At 37.0% G+C, this 17,044-nt stretch overlaps 1 protein-coding gene across 3 annotated transcripts in view; it reads right to left on the bottom strand.

Moving 5' to 3' along the window:
* The window catches only part of ADAMTS20 (ADAM metallopeptidase with thrombospondin type 1 motif 20), a 218,501-nt gene that overhangs the window by 35,055 nt on the left and 166,402 nt on the right, over positions 1 to 17,044 (bottom strand). For all 3 annotated transcript variants that reach the window (XM_061416399.1, XM_061416400.1, XM_061416401.1), the window contains 6 exons: positions 16,801 to 16,971; positions 9,795 to 9,995; positions 9,001 to 9,130; positions 8,695 to 8,789; positions 8,513 to 8,607; positions 7,848 to 7,981 (listed from right to left, as the gene is read on the bottom strand). In XM_061416399.1, the coding sequence (XP_061272383.1) occupies positions 7,848 to 7,981; positions 8,513 to 8,607; positions 8,695 to 8,789; positions 9,001 to 9,130; positions 9,795 to 9,995; positions 16,801 to 16,971 (826 nt within the window). The remainder of the gene's footprint in view (positions 1 to 7,847; positions 7,982 to 8,512; positions 8,608 to 8,694; positions 8,790 to 9,000; positions 9,131 to 9,794; positions 9,996 to 16,800; positions 16,972 to 17,044) is intronic.

The raw sequence follows: 17,044 nt of genomic DNA, 5'->3' as shown, positions 1-17,044 counted from the left end.
ACTGCCCTAAAAATGGCAGGGACATCTGTAACTAATCCAGATGTTTTAAAAGCTAAATATGTGCTCTATTGTATTTTAGATCATAGTGAATATCTAAAATAGATAAAGTGGGGTCAAGGAACAAAATTAGAAGAAGCATTATTTAAATATAAATAGGTGTGGAGGCATGGGTTGGCAGGGACTTACCACAGGGATGGTGGCACTGGAAGGTCCCCCAGTGTAAACCCCCTTGGAGTTAACCATTAACCCTACCATAGAGCCTATAGACTCCAGGCTGGGTCACCTCAGGCCAAACAACTACCAGGAAGGGAGCACAAACCCACCCATCAGTGGATAACTGAATTAAAGCTTCATTGAGCAAGGCCCTGCCCACCAGAGCAAGACCCAGTTTTTACCATCACCATTCCCTCCCATCAAGAAGCTTACACAAGCCTGTTAGCCTCATCCATCAAAGGGCAAACAAGTAGAAGCAAGAAGAAGGATAGTTTTAAAGCAGCTAAAACAAAACCACATTAGATAAAGTTAATCATGATGAAAATGCATAAAATTATATCCCAGATGAAGGAACAAGATAAAACCCTAGAAAAACAAGCAAATGAAGTGGAGATAGGCAACCTTCCAAAAAAAGAATTCAGAATAATGGTAGTGAAGATGATCTAGGATCTTGGGAAAAGAATGGAGGCAAAGATTGAGAATATGAAAGAAATGCTTAGCAAAGACCTAGAACTAAAGAACAAACAAACAGAGATGAATGGTACACTAGAAGGAATCAACAGCAGAGTAACTGAGGCAGAAGAATGGACAAATGACCTGGAGGACAGAATGGTGGAAATCTCTGCCACAGAACAGAATATAGAAAAAAGAATGAATAGAAACGAAGACAGACTAAGAGACCTTGGGGACAACATTAAATACACCAATATTTGCATTATAGGAGTACCTGAAGGAGAAGAGAGAGAAAAAGCACCTGAGAAAATATTAGAAGAGATAATAGCTGAAAACTTCCTGAACATGGGAAAGGAAACAGTCAACCAAGTCCAGGAAGCACAGAGAGTTCCAGGAAGGATAACCCAAGGAGGAACACACCAAGACACATACTAAAGATAAATAGGGAATTCCAGTGGCTAGGACTCAGTGCTTTCACTGCTCAAGGGCCCAGGTTCAATCCCTGGTCCAGGAACTAAGATTCCACAAACTGTGGTGTGACCAAAAAAACAAACAAATTTTAAAAAAGATAAATTATGACAAAGCAATATGCAAGTGCTTATAGAGAGTACACATTATCAATTCATTTAGGGAATTCAAAAACACCCAGCTAAAAAGTATGCTATTTCTTTGATTTCTTATATTATTACATTATATTATTATTTCATTCCTATTTTACTTTTTCTAATGATGTTAACAAAATTTCTTGATTGGAAAAAATGCTGGGGATTCTACATAAAGTATCAAAAAAATAGAGATCTTGGCTCAAAAATAGGAGAAACCCTGAAGATAAGCTGGACCAATCACTTTTTGATGCTTAAACCACTTAATATTACAACTAATGTTCATTCAGTCAGTGGATTTCACCTCTGCTAACGTTGTTTCAAATACTTTTCAAGAAGACTGCAAGACCACTGCATGCCCCAGTGATGACACTAGTCCCCTAGAGGCAATCCCCAAAGGTAGTATCTCTGGAAATATTTATCATATCTCTAAGAGTAGTTTCCAAATCCAGGAGGCCTTCCGTGGTGTGCCAGGTCAGCCTGTACCCAATCATGAGAACAAGTTTGGTGTGTCTTTTCCTATCTGCATGCAAAATAAGCTCATGATGGTAGCTTAAAATTGGTCGTGGTGGGAATATATACCTCAAGAAACTGAAAAATAATACAAATCAAACTTTTTCCCTGGTTGTTAAGAGTTGATTGTTGAACATTTACCCATTGCTTATGTATGTCACTTAGGGTTAGGCTGAGGCAAACAGACACAATTTTCAAATCATCCTTTGCTGTGGTCTCCTACACCATTACCTGGATAACCCCAAAATAGCTTTCACTTAAAGAGTCCAAAGAAAGCTGAAAGCCCAAGAATTGATGCTTTTGAACTGTAGTGTTGGAGAAGACTCTGCAGAGTCCCTTGGACTGCAAGGAGATCCAACTAGTCAATTCTAAAAGAAATAAATCCTGAATATTCATTGGAGGGACTGATGCTGAGGCTGAAGCTCCAATATTTGGCCGACTCACTGAAAAAGATGCTGATGCTGGGAAAGATTGAAGGCAGGAGGAGAAGGGGACAACAGAGTACAAGATGGTTGGATGGCATCAACAACTCAATAAACATGAGCTTGAGCAAGCTCCAGAAAGTAAAGGACAGGAAAGTCTGGCATGTTGCAGTCCATGGTGTTGCTAAGAGTCAGACACAACTGAGTGACTGAACAATAACAGGTCCCAAGCTAAATGCAATTATCCTTTCATGTCACAATTAACATTTCATGCCACAAATCCCCATATTCTGTCTGTTAGAAAATCACAGAGTGTGCCTCTTTAATATTCCTCTCAGGTTCTCATGCTCTCTGTCTTAAACCTTGTCCTTAATAATTTAGACCCTCATCACTTTCTATCTGAACTATTATATTATTAATAATATTAGCTTTCTAATCATCTTCATGGATAAAATTTGTTTTCCCTCCAAATAAGTCTGTTTCCTCCTTTGCTTATACTTTTACCCCAAAGGTCCTCATAACTCAAAAGAAAAAAAATATATAAATTCAATGTATAGTTTAGTATACATTGTCATTTATGATCTTCTTTCTGGGAAATTCTTTAACAAACTGCTACCAACATCCACTCATTTTATGCTTAGGCAAAACTGGATGACTTAATCACTGATGGAACCAAGATGCTTCACCATCCCATGCTTTGTTCAAGATGTCTTTGCCTCCTGAAACTCCATTTTCTCTCTTTGGTTAATACAAATTTGGCTTCAAGATTTCCTGAAGATAGCTTCTTGAGGAAAGTTGACTCATTCAGCAAATATTTCTTCAGAACATATTATGTATTGGGCATTATTATAAGTACTGCAAGTGAATGAAACAGGGCCCGATGGACTCTGAGTGCTACCAGAGAGAGAGATAAGTAACAGAGTAGATACTATCATATGTTACAGGTGATTATTGCTATAGGAAAAATAAACAACCAGGAAAAGGACAGGGGAAAAGGAAGTTTAGGCATGGAGAGGGTCTAGGATGCATTCATTGGGAAAGTATATTTAAGCAGAGACTCAAAAAATATTAAGTGGTAAATCCAACATATAACTGTGGGACAATCATTCTAGGCAGATAGAACAGAAAGTGCAAAGGCTTTATGGAGGGATGGGGTAGATGCTTGATGTATTGAAAGAACAGCAAAGGGACAAGTGTGTCTGAAGCAGTTCATGCACGGGAGGAATGTGGAGGGAAGGAGCAGAAAAATAATGGGTTGGGAAGGTCGTGTTGAGTTTTACTGGCCACTGGCAAGGTTTTTATTTTATGAGTTAGATGGGAGATGTTTGGAGAGTTTTGAGCAAAGGTTGGAATTGTTAAAAAGATGAAAGCAGATCATGTGTGAGGCATGACATGGCTTGTTTTATGGATCACTCTGGCTTTTCTGCTGAGAAGAGAATCTAGGTCAGGAGTAGGAGGAAAGGTAAAAAGGAACTTGAGCACTACGAGAGTAAACAGGGATGCCACTCCATAGGTATAAGAATTCAGGTGGAAAAAAATAATATAGACTTCTATCAAGGTAGTAGCTAATGAGGAATATCAAAGAGGGACTTGGTGTGTGTCTTAGCTCAAGCTGCCCTAACAAGCTCAAAGACTGGGTGTCTTAACAGAAACTTATTTCTCCCAGTTCTAGAACCTAAGATCAGGTGCCAACATCATCAGGCTCTGATGAAAGTCCCCTATCTGGCTTGTAGAACTTGGTAATGGATGGCATGCAGGTGTGAGAGAAAGGGGGGAGTTAAAGATGTTGCTATGTTTCAACAAGAGTAACTAGAAGATTATAGTTGCCATATATTGAAATGGTGAAAATTAGGGGTAGAAGGAGTTTTTGTGAAGAAACATTGAAAGTTGAGTTGTGGATACATTGTCAGGTACCTATTAGATGTATGTATGCTGAGAAGGGAGTTGACTCTTGAAATTCAGGGCAGCAGTCCAAATTGGAGCTATACATTTGGGACTGTCATTTAACAGATGGTGTTTGAAATCTGTAGGTTGAAAGAGACCTCTAAGGAAATGATGGAGTCCTGAATTTCTTCAATACTCATTGTTGTAGAAGATAAAGAACCAAGTTGAGAAACAGTGAGAAAAATGGAAGAAAGAGTGACCAAGACAGGTACCAAATGATGAGCGTGTGGACTCCTGGAAGCCAAATGCTGCTGATGGATCGAGTGAAATAAAAACCAAGAATTTGTCACTGGATTTAGAGAAATGGAGGAAAAACTGGTGATGTAAGAGAGAAAGGAAAGCTTGCTGAAATAATGTTCTGGAGTTGGTTCCAAGCAAGAAACCCAAAGCACAAGTAGAGAGGGTTGCCTCAAATGGGAGCGGGAACAGTTCATCCACAGTAACCAGGAGAGAAGGCAAAGTCTAGGTCAAGGTTTAGGTGGGTTAGTAGTTGTGATGTTACCAAAAGTGGGATCCAACTGCTTGCCACTCTAAAGCCAATAAAGAGTCAGAAAGCGAAGTCACTCAGTCATGTCCGACTCTTTGTGACCCCATGAACTGTAGCCCTCCAGGCTCCTCCATCCATGGGATTTTCTAGGCAAGAATATTGGAGTGGGTTGCCATTTCCTTTTCCAGGGGATCTTCCTGACCCAGGGATTGAACCCAGGTCTCAAGCTAATAAAGAGTCAGAAAGTGAAGTCACTCAGTCGTGTCTGACTCTTTGTGACCCCATGAACTGTAGCCCTCCAGGCTCCTCTGTCCATGGGATTTTCCAGGCAAGACTGTTGGAGTGGGTTGCCATTTCCTTCTCCAGGGGATCTTCCTGACCCAGGGATTGAACCCAGGTCTCCTGCATTGCCGGCAGACTCTTTACCATCTGAGCCACCAGGGAATCCCAAATAGTTAAGTGTGGTGAAAAGGAAAGGTTGCTTTATTTCAGAGACCAGCAACCAGAGGACTGGGCAGGCTCCTATCCACAAGCTGGTTCCCCCACCACTGACAGTCAGTGGGCAGAAGCTTTTATAGACAGAGGGAGGGGGCTACATGCAAAAACAGCACAGTCAGCTCTGAGAGTCATCTTGGAATTAGTCGTGCAGTAGTCTGATCAGAGTCATCCTGATTGTTTTAAGTACAGTTAGTTTTTAGTTCCAGGCTTTCCAGGTAGTGCTAGTGGTAAAGAACCTGCCTGCCAAGGCAGGAGACATAAGAAACTCTGGTTGGATCCCTGGGTCAAGAGGATCCCATGAAGGAGGAAATGGTAACCCACTCCTTGCACGGAAAATTCCATAGACAGAGGAGCCTGGAGGTCTATAGTCCATGGGGTCGCAAAGAGTCAGACACGACTGAAGCATCATGCACACACACACACACAGTCTTTAGTTCCAGGATCAGTTTCTTCCCATTTCTTTAAGGCCAGTTCTCAAAATTGTGGCAGCTTATGTCACAGCTACAGTCTGATGATCATCATGTAGTTATCTTCTTCAACATGGTGGGAGTTTCAGTATCTATAAGACAGCTCAAAGGATATGGCTCAGAATATTATCTATAGCCCTTGGGCTTCCCTGGTGGCTCAGACGGTAAAGCGTCTGCCTGCAATGTGGGAGATCCAGGTTCGATTCCTGGGTTGGGAAGATCCCCTGGAGAAGGAAATGAGAAGGAAATGGCAATCCACTCCAGCACTCTTGCCTGGAAAATCCCATGGATGGAGGAGCCTGATAGGCTACAGTCCATGGGGTCGCAAAGAGTCAGACATGACTGAGCGACTTTACTTTCTTTCACTTTGGGAGAAACTAAAGATCTTTGACTTTGCTTAATGACTATTGGTCTCCTTTGACTGTTTTCCTTTGTTTCTGCATTTTCTCACTTCTCTGATTAAACTTACTCTTTGGCTAAAGTTTCTCTACAGACAGAAGGCAAGCTGAGAACATGAAGGGCAAGGACCATAGGGTCCTGCACCATTTCAGTGGTAGTTTGCAGAAATTCCATTCTTGTTGTTCTTAGTTTCTCAATGAGAGAGGAAACAGATCATCAGTAATTAGGGACTAGAGTGGAGGTATTAGAAATTTTAGAAACTTGAAGCTGGAGAAGAAGCTGTGAGTTAGACATTGAAAGGGGTGGAGGAGGAATGGAGTAGGGTCCATGCAAGCTCAGGAGTCAGCATTTAAAGTAAATCAGTCAGGAGGCCTGTGTATTATTTGCCACACACAAATTTCATGGTGCAGATGCAGAGCAGGTGCAAGGTTTAATTTAATCAAGACTGGAGTTTTGGCACACAAGTCTGAGGAAGGACAATGAAAGCAAGTGGAAAGTGTATACATTTAATATTGTATCTTCAGAGCCCAGCCCAATGCCTGGCAAAATGGCAGGTTTGTTAGATAAATGAATGAAAAATAAAAAGTTAATGAACAGCAAATCAGTTCCTAAATGTCCATTATTTACTCAGCAATGCTGACACAGCATATATTATTAAATAATAACATTATTTATAGAGCACTTACTACCTACAGGGAATTTACTAGGTATGTTGCAAGTATTATCTCTTAATTCTATCCAAAAACAAAACATAAATAAAGAAAAGAAGGAAAGAAGACATAAAAAAAAAAAAAAAGAAAAAGCTTGAGAGGCATCTTACTTTAGGCTTAGAGAGACATGCCCAAGGTCACAGACTAGTAACCAGATGCAGACAGCTTACACTCAGGAGTCTAACTTCAGTTTATGATCATATCCAAAGCAGCATAATCCTTACCCACTACAGTAACGGTGGGTGTTTAGCACATGGTAGCCACTATTACTGACAGTAATAGTTCACCATCATATGACTGCAAGTTAGAGATTACGTATTCATGCATTCACTGTCTCAACAAACATTTTTTTGTTTCTTTTTATGATTTAGGCACTGTGCTAGGCTTTGGTGATTTAATTTTGATTTAGAGTTTCTGCTTCTGAAATGAACTTCTTTGCCTTTTCATGTCACTATGTAATATCCAGGAGGGTAGACTGTCTGATGGTCAGTGTATGTCAGGGTTCATAAATATACTTCAACTTTACTGTTCTGTAAATTGATTCCTAGAAAGGCAGCTGGTCCATAATCTGGGATTGTGGGTGGGAGGGACTTTATCTCTGCAATGCCAGTTACTAACTCCAAGAAGTGGGGCAAGTCACTTAATTCTGTAAGTGTATCCTAATTTTATCACTTGTAACAATATGATGAAATACTGCCTTATCTAGTATAAGGTCGTTAAAAAAATCAAAACAGACAAAGTATAAGAAAATATTAGACAAACTGTCACCTGAAACTAATGTTAATTATTACTTTAAACCTTTCCAGGAAGCTTATACAACTACATTTAAAATATTGATTTCCTTGTTTTTAATGTAATTTGGAATTTTAGGGTACAGGGTTATACCTCGGAAGGGCGATATCTTTACTACAACAGTATCTTTAGTAATAACAGTGTCATTACCACCACATTTTTATTAAGAACTCCCAAGGTCTATACTGTTGAATTGAAGTATGTAGCTAATAACACTTTTTTTTAAATTTTAAGTAATTATTGTACTATGCTAGACCCCAGTCACCACATACACCATATAGCATATTGTTAAACTTGCACCAGCAAATAAATGTTTCTCATTATACAACTAGAGATTTAGTACTTACTTTTAATTTGCATGGAAGTAAGATCAATTCTTATTTTGCTAAAAACAGTGTGTCCAGCAGCCATATAGTCATTTTTACATTCACAGTCTTGCCTCCTGCTTCCATTAAAGGGACATTCATATGGATTTCGTAGTCTATAACAACATTAGAATATTTTGGTGTTAGGTACAGTTATTAGACCATAATGTAAATAGTAACTTTGGAAGTGGGAGGGAAAAAGAAACCCTCTTCAATATTTTTTGTGTCAACAAGTTAAATGTGAAAGAAGTAAAAATCACTCAAGGTTAATGTACAAAATGATCAATGGGAAATTCAAGACCAGTTTGTAGAAAAATAATTCAGCTGTAGTTCTCCTAGCTTTTGTTACCGAAATGAACTTGATTTCTACGAAAACATACACAGGTCTTAAATTCTACCCTCCTCTGTTGTCCCATTGCTCACCCACAGCATCCCCTTATTCAGTCTTTCTGTGAGTACATGTTAATAACCAAAGTTTTATTACTGAACAGGCATGGACAACATCTGGCTTATGTCCTAATATGTCCACCTGCTCTTAAATTACTTGTCCCACTGCGAGCTATTCAACTACCACTCTGATCTCTGGAACTTCTAATTCTCTTTATGGTCCATAAAAATGCACAGAGAAGGCAAAATATAGCTCATACCTAAAACCATACACTTCAGAAAAGTTGTCTTCTTCACCTTTGACCAATGATATATATTCCTTAGGGTTCTGCAAGTGCATGCCAGCACAATAGATCTAAAGGGAAAATGCAAAGATCTGGAAAAGCTTGTTTCAAAGTCAATGGTCAGTGTTAAAATCAAATAGAAACTGTTTACGTAATACCTTTGTTATTCTTCCTTTAATGTTAAGGTAATAGTCACCATCCTTGGTAATGTTGTTTTTCATTTGTATTTCTTTACAGCTGGTAAATGTTTTACCTTCAAGGACAAGTGAGTACAACTTATCAACAATGAACATATTACAGACACAACATGAATTTAACTTAATTATACCAATATTGTTATACTCTGAAAAAAGAAACCTTCATTTTGTGGAGCTTATGACTACTCTAAATATTTTTTTCAAATTTTAACTAAAACTTCTTTAAAATACTTAGTTTCTAAATATATTTTTGAAGTCTTAACTTACAGTCACTGACATAACATTTCTTTTGAGCATCTGGTTTTAAATGCTTTAAACATAAATCACTGGACAGACCATTATCGGCCATACATTCCACTCTTCTCTCCATCATCCCAACTCCACAAGTCACAGAGCACTGTGAATAGAGCAAAATTGGAAGGTAAACTATAAGACGGATAATAAGGCCAGTAAATACACATCTCCTCCTCCCTGACTAGGTCCTTTTGGAACAAATTGATGATCAGTAACGTCCAGGAGGCTGGAGAGTCACAAGTGGGATTAATCCTTAATAGACTGAATCTATTCTTTCTTGGTTACTAACTTCTTTCCCTTCATTTTGTATAGTTATCTCAGCAATATGTTGTAAATCCTTGATAAATATTATTTAATGATGGTTATTCAAACTCCTGAGTTTTTACTCAGTGAAACAGGTTAAGTTTGCATAGCAATATTTACCTGCTTTCTATCAGTTAGATTGGAAATGGAGCAGGGTGCAAATAACCTGTATTACTCATATGTTACATTTATTTACTTTTTCACTGAACTAAAAAATACTGCTTAAGTATTGCTCAAAATGCAAGCCACTGTGCCAGGCTCTCTGAGGAACAGACACAGGATTAGTCATAAACCAAGTTATAGGAAACATAGAGACTAGATATTTGTACAAATAACGGATAGTGATTGTTAGAAAACAGGGGTATGAGTCAACTCTGATATCTAGATAGATGTGCAGATAGCCATGCACCCCACAACTAGAAAGTCTCATTCATAAGATTTTAAATGCATAATTACATACTGACCTTGCTCCATTTTCCGACTTTCCAAGTGGCCATATGCAAACAGGTCTTAAAATTGCATTTGTAAACCTGAGGGGAAGGCAGCACAGGGCATACTCGATAGTCTATAGGCCACAGCTCATGAAGCTTATGTTTCTCCATAGATTGGACCCCAATGCAATATGTAATCCTTTGTCGATAATTAAATCCACAGTTACCTGCACACTGAAAAATACAGTGTTACAAGGGGTGAAGAAGATGCCCTTCAATTTAAGGGTTCACTGCTTAGAGTTTCCCCACACAATCCTATATATTAGCCTCGTTTACAGATGGGTAAACAAAGGTTCAGAGACATTAGGCAACTTTCCCAGTAAATGGAAAGGATCTGGATTCAGGACTGACTATTTGTAGTGCCTATGTTTTTTGCTCATTTGGGTTCTTTTTTTACTTCGCTTATTTTTCTTGTTGATATTTAAGAATAGCTTAACTGAATGAAAAGTTATCTCCTGATAAGCACAGATTTGGAAAAATGAAACATCAATGGTTCTTAACTGAAATAAAGAACATTTATTAGTGTTAACATACTTGTAACTCTATATAAGTTTAGCATACATCTATCTTCATACACACAATGTGATGTATATTACCATTGACTAGAATAGGTAAGTGATTTAGATATAAATGAAAGATCCAGAGCAAAAATGGGCAAACAAATTTCTGACTCCAGGAAAAAGGAATAACAAGGAATAGAGTTACCTTCTAACCTAAAACAACAGAAACACCTGGACAAAATATATAAAACAATAGCTCTTAAAACACTGGATATTAGGCGATAAAGGATAGTGGTCCCTGGGAGAGGGAAACAAAGTGACCCTGTAATTCCTCCAGCTTCCTGCCTTGAGAGAGTGCCCAGGTTTTGGAACAAGGAAAGGGACCCCAGTGGGACAGCAGAGTTCAGACTAGTGTAAACATGTGAGGACACCAACTGAGGCCAAGGTTGGACTGATCAAAAAATGAATCACTGTATCTGGCACTCACACAGGACCAGATACAGTGTCAGTTCCCTTCATTCAGACTGTAAAACCTTATATACATGCAGCAATAGGTACCGTATTCAAAAGGGTCTTGTGGCACAGTAGAGGGGAATAGCTAACCCTAGACTAAACAATGCACTGTGCAAGCATGCTAAGTCACTTCAGTTATGTCTGACTCTCTGATCCCATGGACTTAACCCATCAGGTTCCTCTGTCCATGGGATTCTCCAGGCAAGAATACTGGAGTGGTTTGCCATGCCCTCCTCCAGGGGATCTTCCTGACCCAGGGATCAAATCTAGGTCTCCTGCATTGAAGGCAGATTCTTTACCATCTGAGCCACCAGGGAAGGCCTAAACAATGCTTTGGGATTTTCTTTATGTAAGACCAGTGTCACAACGCACCTGTCTCACATAAAAAAATTGTAAGAGCTAGACAAGAAAAGAGCAAACTGCTTACAAACAAAATAACTACATTCTGGAACAAAGTTCAAAATATACATACAGATACAAGAATAAAAACTATCCAGTAGCCAACACAATAACAATCAAAATTCACAATAAAAATAACTAGCACGCAAAGAGACAGGAAAATATAAACTATGATGAGAAAAATCCATCTATCAAAGCCGATCCTGAGGGGTGAGTGACATCAGTGAAAATAGCAGAGCAAGAATGTCTGAAAATGTTCTCTGCTATAAACGCAGTGAGAAAACTGGCAAAACTTGTGAAAATCAAATTTTTCCGAGCTTTGTAAACTAACCAAAGGCTTGCAGCAATCCTAGAAGCATTTATTAAAGAAATAAGGCTAAGTCTTGGGAAGAAGACTTTTGTATGTTTTAGGTGCCCTATTCCCATTCCCCCTCTCCAGCCCTATCGTGGCCTTGAAAATCAATACCTCTGCAAACATAGATAGGAACAAAAGCCTGGAAGCCACCAGAGGAACTGAACTGTCTAAGCCTCATTTCCAGAAAACTATCATTATTTGAACTGTTGGGTGGTTTTCTGAAAGACCTCCCTTGCAAGTCTCTATTTGACTTTATTCAGCATTTGCCCAGTGCTAAAAGCCTTCTCCTTGAGGGCATTTTTGGACACAATTAAAGGCTATGTTTAACTTTGCAACTTCCACAGGAGGTGGATAAGCAGGCAATCAATGGGCAAATCAAAAAAGTTTAAAAGGAAAAGCTTGGAAAAGAAATGTCCTAAGTTTGCAACAGCTCTAGATAAACTTGTGGATGTCCATGGCCTCCTAGTTGTTTATGACTCTGTTGGAGCCTTTAAAGCCTTGTGGACAAGTGTTTATCTAGGGCTGTTGCAAACTTAGGAAATAACTGAGAAGCGCCTACACTCTCACTCCTGACTGATGTCAAGATTCTGCATAAGCAGGAAGTAAAGTTAACGAACAGTTGTCTGTTAAAGGTGCTCACACATTACACAGGGCCCCTTGGCAAAGACTGGAGATTATTGGTTCCAAATAACTCAAAAAGTAATTGTCCAGTCATAAGTTTAAAACTAAATTAATCACATAGAGACTTTAGTGACCACATGTGACAAAGAAAATAGATGTTACAGTTAGTTCAGAAAAGTCACAAAGAACAACAAATAGTAGTAAAGAAACTATGGGGAGATGGGAGAACATGTATAGAAATCCATGTAGACCCATAAACAAGTAAATAGGTTGAATTAATAATCAAAAAATTTCATATAATCAAAAATCCATGACTAGAGGCTTCATTGGTGAATTGCCCCAAATGTTTAGAGAAGAATTAGCACCAACTCTTCCAAAACACTTCCAAAACACAGACTAGAAAAGAACACTTCCTGATGAGACCAGTATTTCCCTCACACCAAAACTAGATGAAGACATATCAAAGAAAAAATACTACAGACCAATATCTTTTATGAATATAGATGCAAAAACACTCAACAAAACACTAAAAAAACAATCCCAGAAGCAAATAAAAAGGATTGTACATCAAGACAAAGTGAAATTTATCCCAGGAATGTAAGATTGTTTCAATATATGAAAATCAATCAATGGACTACATCATAAGAATAGACTCATATACAAAGACCACATAAGTATCTCAATAGATGCAGAAAAAGCATTTAACAAAATCTAACACATTTTTATGATATAAACACTAAGCAAACTAGGTATATAAGGACATGATAACAGAATCTACAAAAAATTAATAGCTAACATATTTAATTATGAAAATTTTCCTCCAAAGAGGAAGGTGTCTGTTTTTACCACTTGTACTCAACAGATTTGGAGTTTCTAGCCAGGGAAACTAGGCAAGAAAAAGAAGCAAAAAGCATCCACATTTAAAGGAAGAAGTAAAACTATGTGAATTTGCAAACGATATACTTCCGCATATAGAAAAGTAATCTACACAAAAAAAGAAATAAATGTGCTGTAACATACAAAAATTAATTATATTTCTGCACATTATAAATGGATAAGCAGAAAATGAAAAGAGTACAATTTCATTTTCAGAAGCATAAAAAATTAACAAAATTCTTAGAAACAAAATTAACCACAGAAGTGTAAGGTCTGCACAATGAAAATTATAAACTTTAAAGCATCCTTGAAAGAAATTAATAAGACCTAAATAAATGAAAAGACAGGTCATATTCATGGATTAGAAGACAATTAAGATGGCAATATTCCTCAACTTGATCATGATTCAATGATGCTCAAGTTTACACACAATATGACAAGCTGATCCTAAAATTTACATAGGCATGTGAGGGACACAGCATAAGCAAATAATCTTGAAAAAGAAAAGCAAAATTTGTTCCCTCCAGTTCCTGATTTCAAAACTTACTATAAAACTACCTTACAATAAAACCATGATTATGTGGAACCAATATAAGGATAGACACATAGGTCAGGTAACTGAATTGAGAGTGCAGAAATAACTCTTCAATAACAGATAATTCAATGCAGAAAGAATAATTTTTCCAAAAATTGTGTTGAAATATCTGGATAGCCACATGCAAAAGGATAAAGTTGGATCCCACTTTACATCATATACAAAAAAATAATACAAAGTGGATCACATGCCTAAATGTAACAGCTAAAGTTATAAAATTCTTAGAAGAAAATATAAACTTTGTAACCTTATTTTCTTAGATATGATACCTAAAGTATAAGTGAACAAAAATAAATATGACTTCATCAAATTAAATATATTTGTACATGAAAAGACACTAAGAAAATTAAAACATAGGGTGAAAATTTACAACTGACATCACAGAAATACAAGTATCATAAAAGATTACTCCAAACAATTATATACCAACAAATTAGACAACCTAGAAGACATGGATGGATAAATGGATAAATTTCTAGAAATGTACAGTCTCCCAAAACTGAACCAGGAAAAAACAAAATATATGAACAGACTGATTACCAGTAATGCAATTATATCAGTAGTAAAGCAACTCTTAAAAAACAACAATCCAGGACCAGACTGCTTCACAGGTAAATCCTACCAAACATTTAGAGAAGAGTTAACATCTATCTATTCAAAATATCCCCAAAATTGATGAAGGAACACTTTCCAATTCATTCTACAAGGCCAACATTAGCTTGATACCAAAACTTACAAAAACTAGACAAATATCTCACACACACACACACATACATACATACAAATACAGGTCAATATCACTGATGAACATAGATGCAAAAATCCTCAACAAAATATTAGCAAACCAAATTCAAGTGGAGTTTAGTCCAGGGATGCAAGACTGTTTCAATATCCACTAGTCAACATGAATAATGCACCACATTAAGAAAATGAAGGATAAAAATCATATGATTATCTTAATAGTACAGGCAACATACCTAAATATATTAATAATAAAAATTATATATGATAAACCAATAACTAACATCACACTTAATGATGAAAAGTTGAAAACTTTTCCTCTAAGAACAGGAAAAAGTCAAGAATACCCACTTATCACCTTTATTCAACATAGTTTTAGAAGTTATAACCATAGTGGTCAGATAAAAAAAGAGACAAAAGGCATTCAAATGGGAAAGGAAGAAGCAAAATTTTCACCATTTGCAGAGGATAAGATATTATATATAGAAAACTCTAAAGACTCCACCAAAAATCTATTAGAGCTAATAAATGAATTCAGTTAAGTTGTGGAATACAAAATAAATGTACAGAAATCTATTGCATTTCTATACATTAATAATGAGCTGTCATAAAGACAAAAAAAGTTTAATTCCATTTATAGCCTCCTTTAAAATAATAAAATATCTAGGACTACATTTAACCAGTAAAGTGAAATACCTGCACTTGGCAAACTATAAGACATTGGTGAAATAAACAGAATAAGACACATATAAACAGAAAGATGTAGCATGTGCATTTGGACTGGAAGAACTAATATGTTAAAGTGTCCATACTACACAAAGCCATCTACAGATGTAATGCAATCCCTATCAAAATATCAGTGGAATTTTTCACAGAAGTAGAACAAAGAATCCTAAAATTTGAATTGAATAGCCACAGCAATCTTGAGGGAAAAAAAAGGTTGGAGGTACCAAACTCTGCTTTCAAACTATACTATAAAGCTATAGTAATCAAAACTCTATGGTACTGGCGCAAAAACAGACACACACATGAATGGTACAGAACAGAAAGCCCCCAGATGAACTTATGCTTATGTGATCAATCAAACAACAAAAAAGCTAAGACTATACAACGGAGAATAGACAGTCTTATCAATAAATGGCATTGGGGAAACTGGACAGCTACATGCAAAAGAATGAAACTGGACAACTTTCTTACAACTTATACAAAAATAAACTTAAAATGACTAGAGATTTAAATATAGTGCCTGAAACCATAAAACTCCCAGAAGAAAACATAGGCAATATATTCTTTCACACCAGGCTTAGCAATGTTTTTTCTTTTTTTTTTTTGTATACATCTCCTTAGGCAAGGGTAAGAAAAGCAAAAGCAAACAAATGGGTCCTCGGCACATTAAAAATCTTTTACACAGCCAAGGAGACTATCAACAAAATGAGAAGGCAGCCTACTGAATGGGACAATATATTTGCAAATAATGCATCTGATAAGAAAATACCTAAAATAAATAAACTTACACAACTCAGTATCCCCCCCCAAAAAAAGCAAACAATCCAGCTGAAAAATGGGCAGAGACTCTGAATAGACACTTTTCCAAGGAAGACATACAGATGGCCAACAGACACATGAAAAAATGTTCAGCATTATTAATCATCAAGGAAATTCAAATCAAAACCATGATATCACCTCAGACTTGTCAGAATGGCTATAATCAAAAAGATTAAAAAAAAAAAAAACAAGTGTTGGCAAGGATGTGGAAAAAAGGTAACCCCCATGCACTTCTGGTGGAGATATAAATTGGTACAGTCACTGTGGAAAATAGTATAGAGTTTCCTCAAAAAATTTTAAGTAGAATTACCATATGATCCAGCAATTCCATTTCTGGATATTTTTCTGAAGAAAATGAAAACACTAATTCAAAAAGATATATGCACCCCAATATTCATAGCACCGTTACTTACAACATCCAAGATATGACAGCAATCTAAGTTTCCATAAATAAATAAATAAATAAGGTATATACTTCATATATACACCTTAAACTTGTACAGTGCTGTGGGTCAATTATACCTAAATAAAATTGGAAGAAAAACATTTTTTAAAGCAGCCAACTATGCAGGGCCAGATGCCAAACTGTTCCTGGTAGTTGGTTTCCCAGTTATCACCGCTTGACACTTCAGAAATGCACCAGAATTTAACATGTATGTCACTGTTCTTGTATTTGCATCATCTAATCTCCCAGCGCTTTTATTTCTTAGGTTAATATACACACTATTACCCGCTCCAGTATTCAAATTCAGACTCAGTTTCAACTGTATCAAATTTGAGATTCAATTTTACTTTCTAAGAGTGAAAATCCTCAACTTCCTTTCTTTGCCTTACCTGGGATGAGTCTCCTGTTATCACGATATACTTGCAGGGAGAGTTTCTGCACTTTTTGATTGCGAGAGGTCTGGTTGCGAGGTCACAGAAACTCTCACTCACTTCAATGTTTTGTGCATTCAGGCACTTCACTTGCCGATATGTCTCTCTTTTCTTACATGATATTGAGCACTAGAAATACAATGATGAAATGAAGAACACTCTCTCACTGAACGGCTGTGTGAAAGCTTACTTGACAATACTC

This window comes from Bos javanicus, chromosome 5 (genome assembly GCF_032452875.1).
Source record: "Bos javanicus breed banteng chromosome 5, ARS-OSU_banteng_1.0, whole genome shotgun sequence".
Classification (NCBI taxonomy): Eukaryota; Metazoa; Chordata; class Mammalia; order Artiodactyla; family Bovidae; genus Bos; species Bos javanicus.
This window is presented reverse-complemented; position numbering and strand designations above follow the sequence as displayed.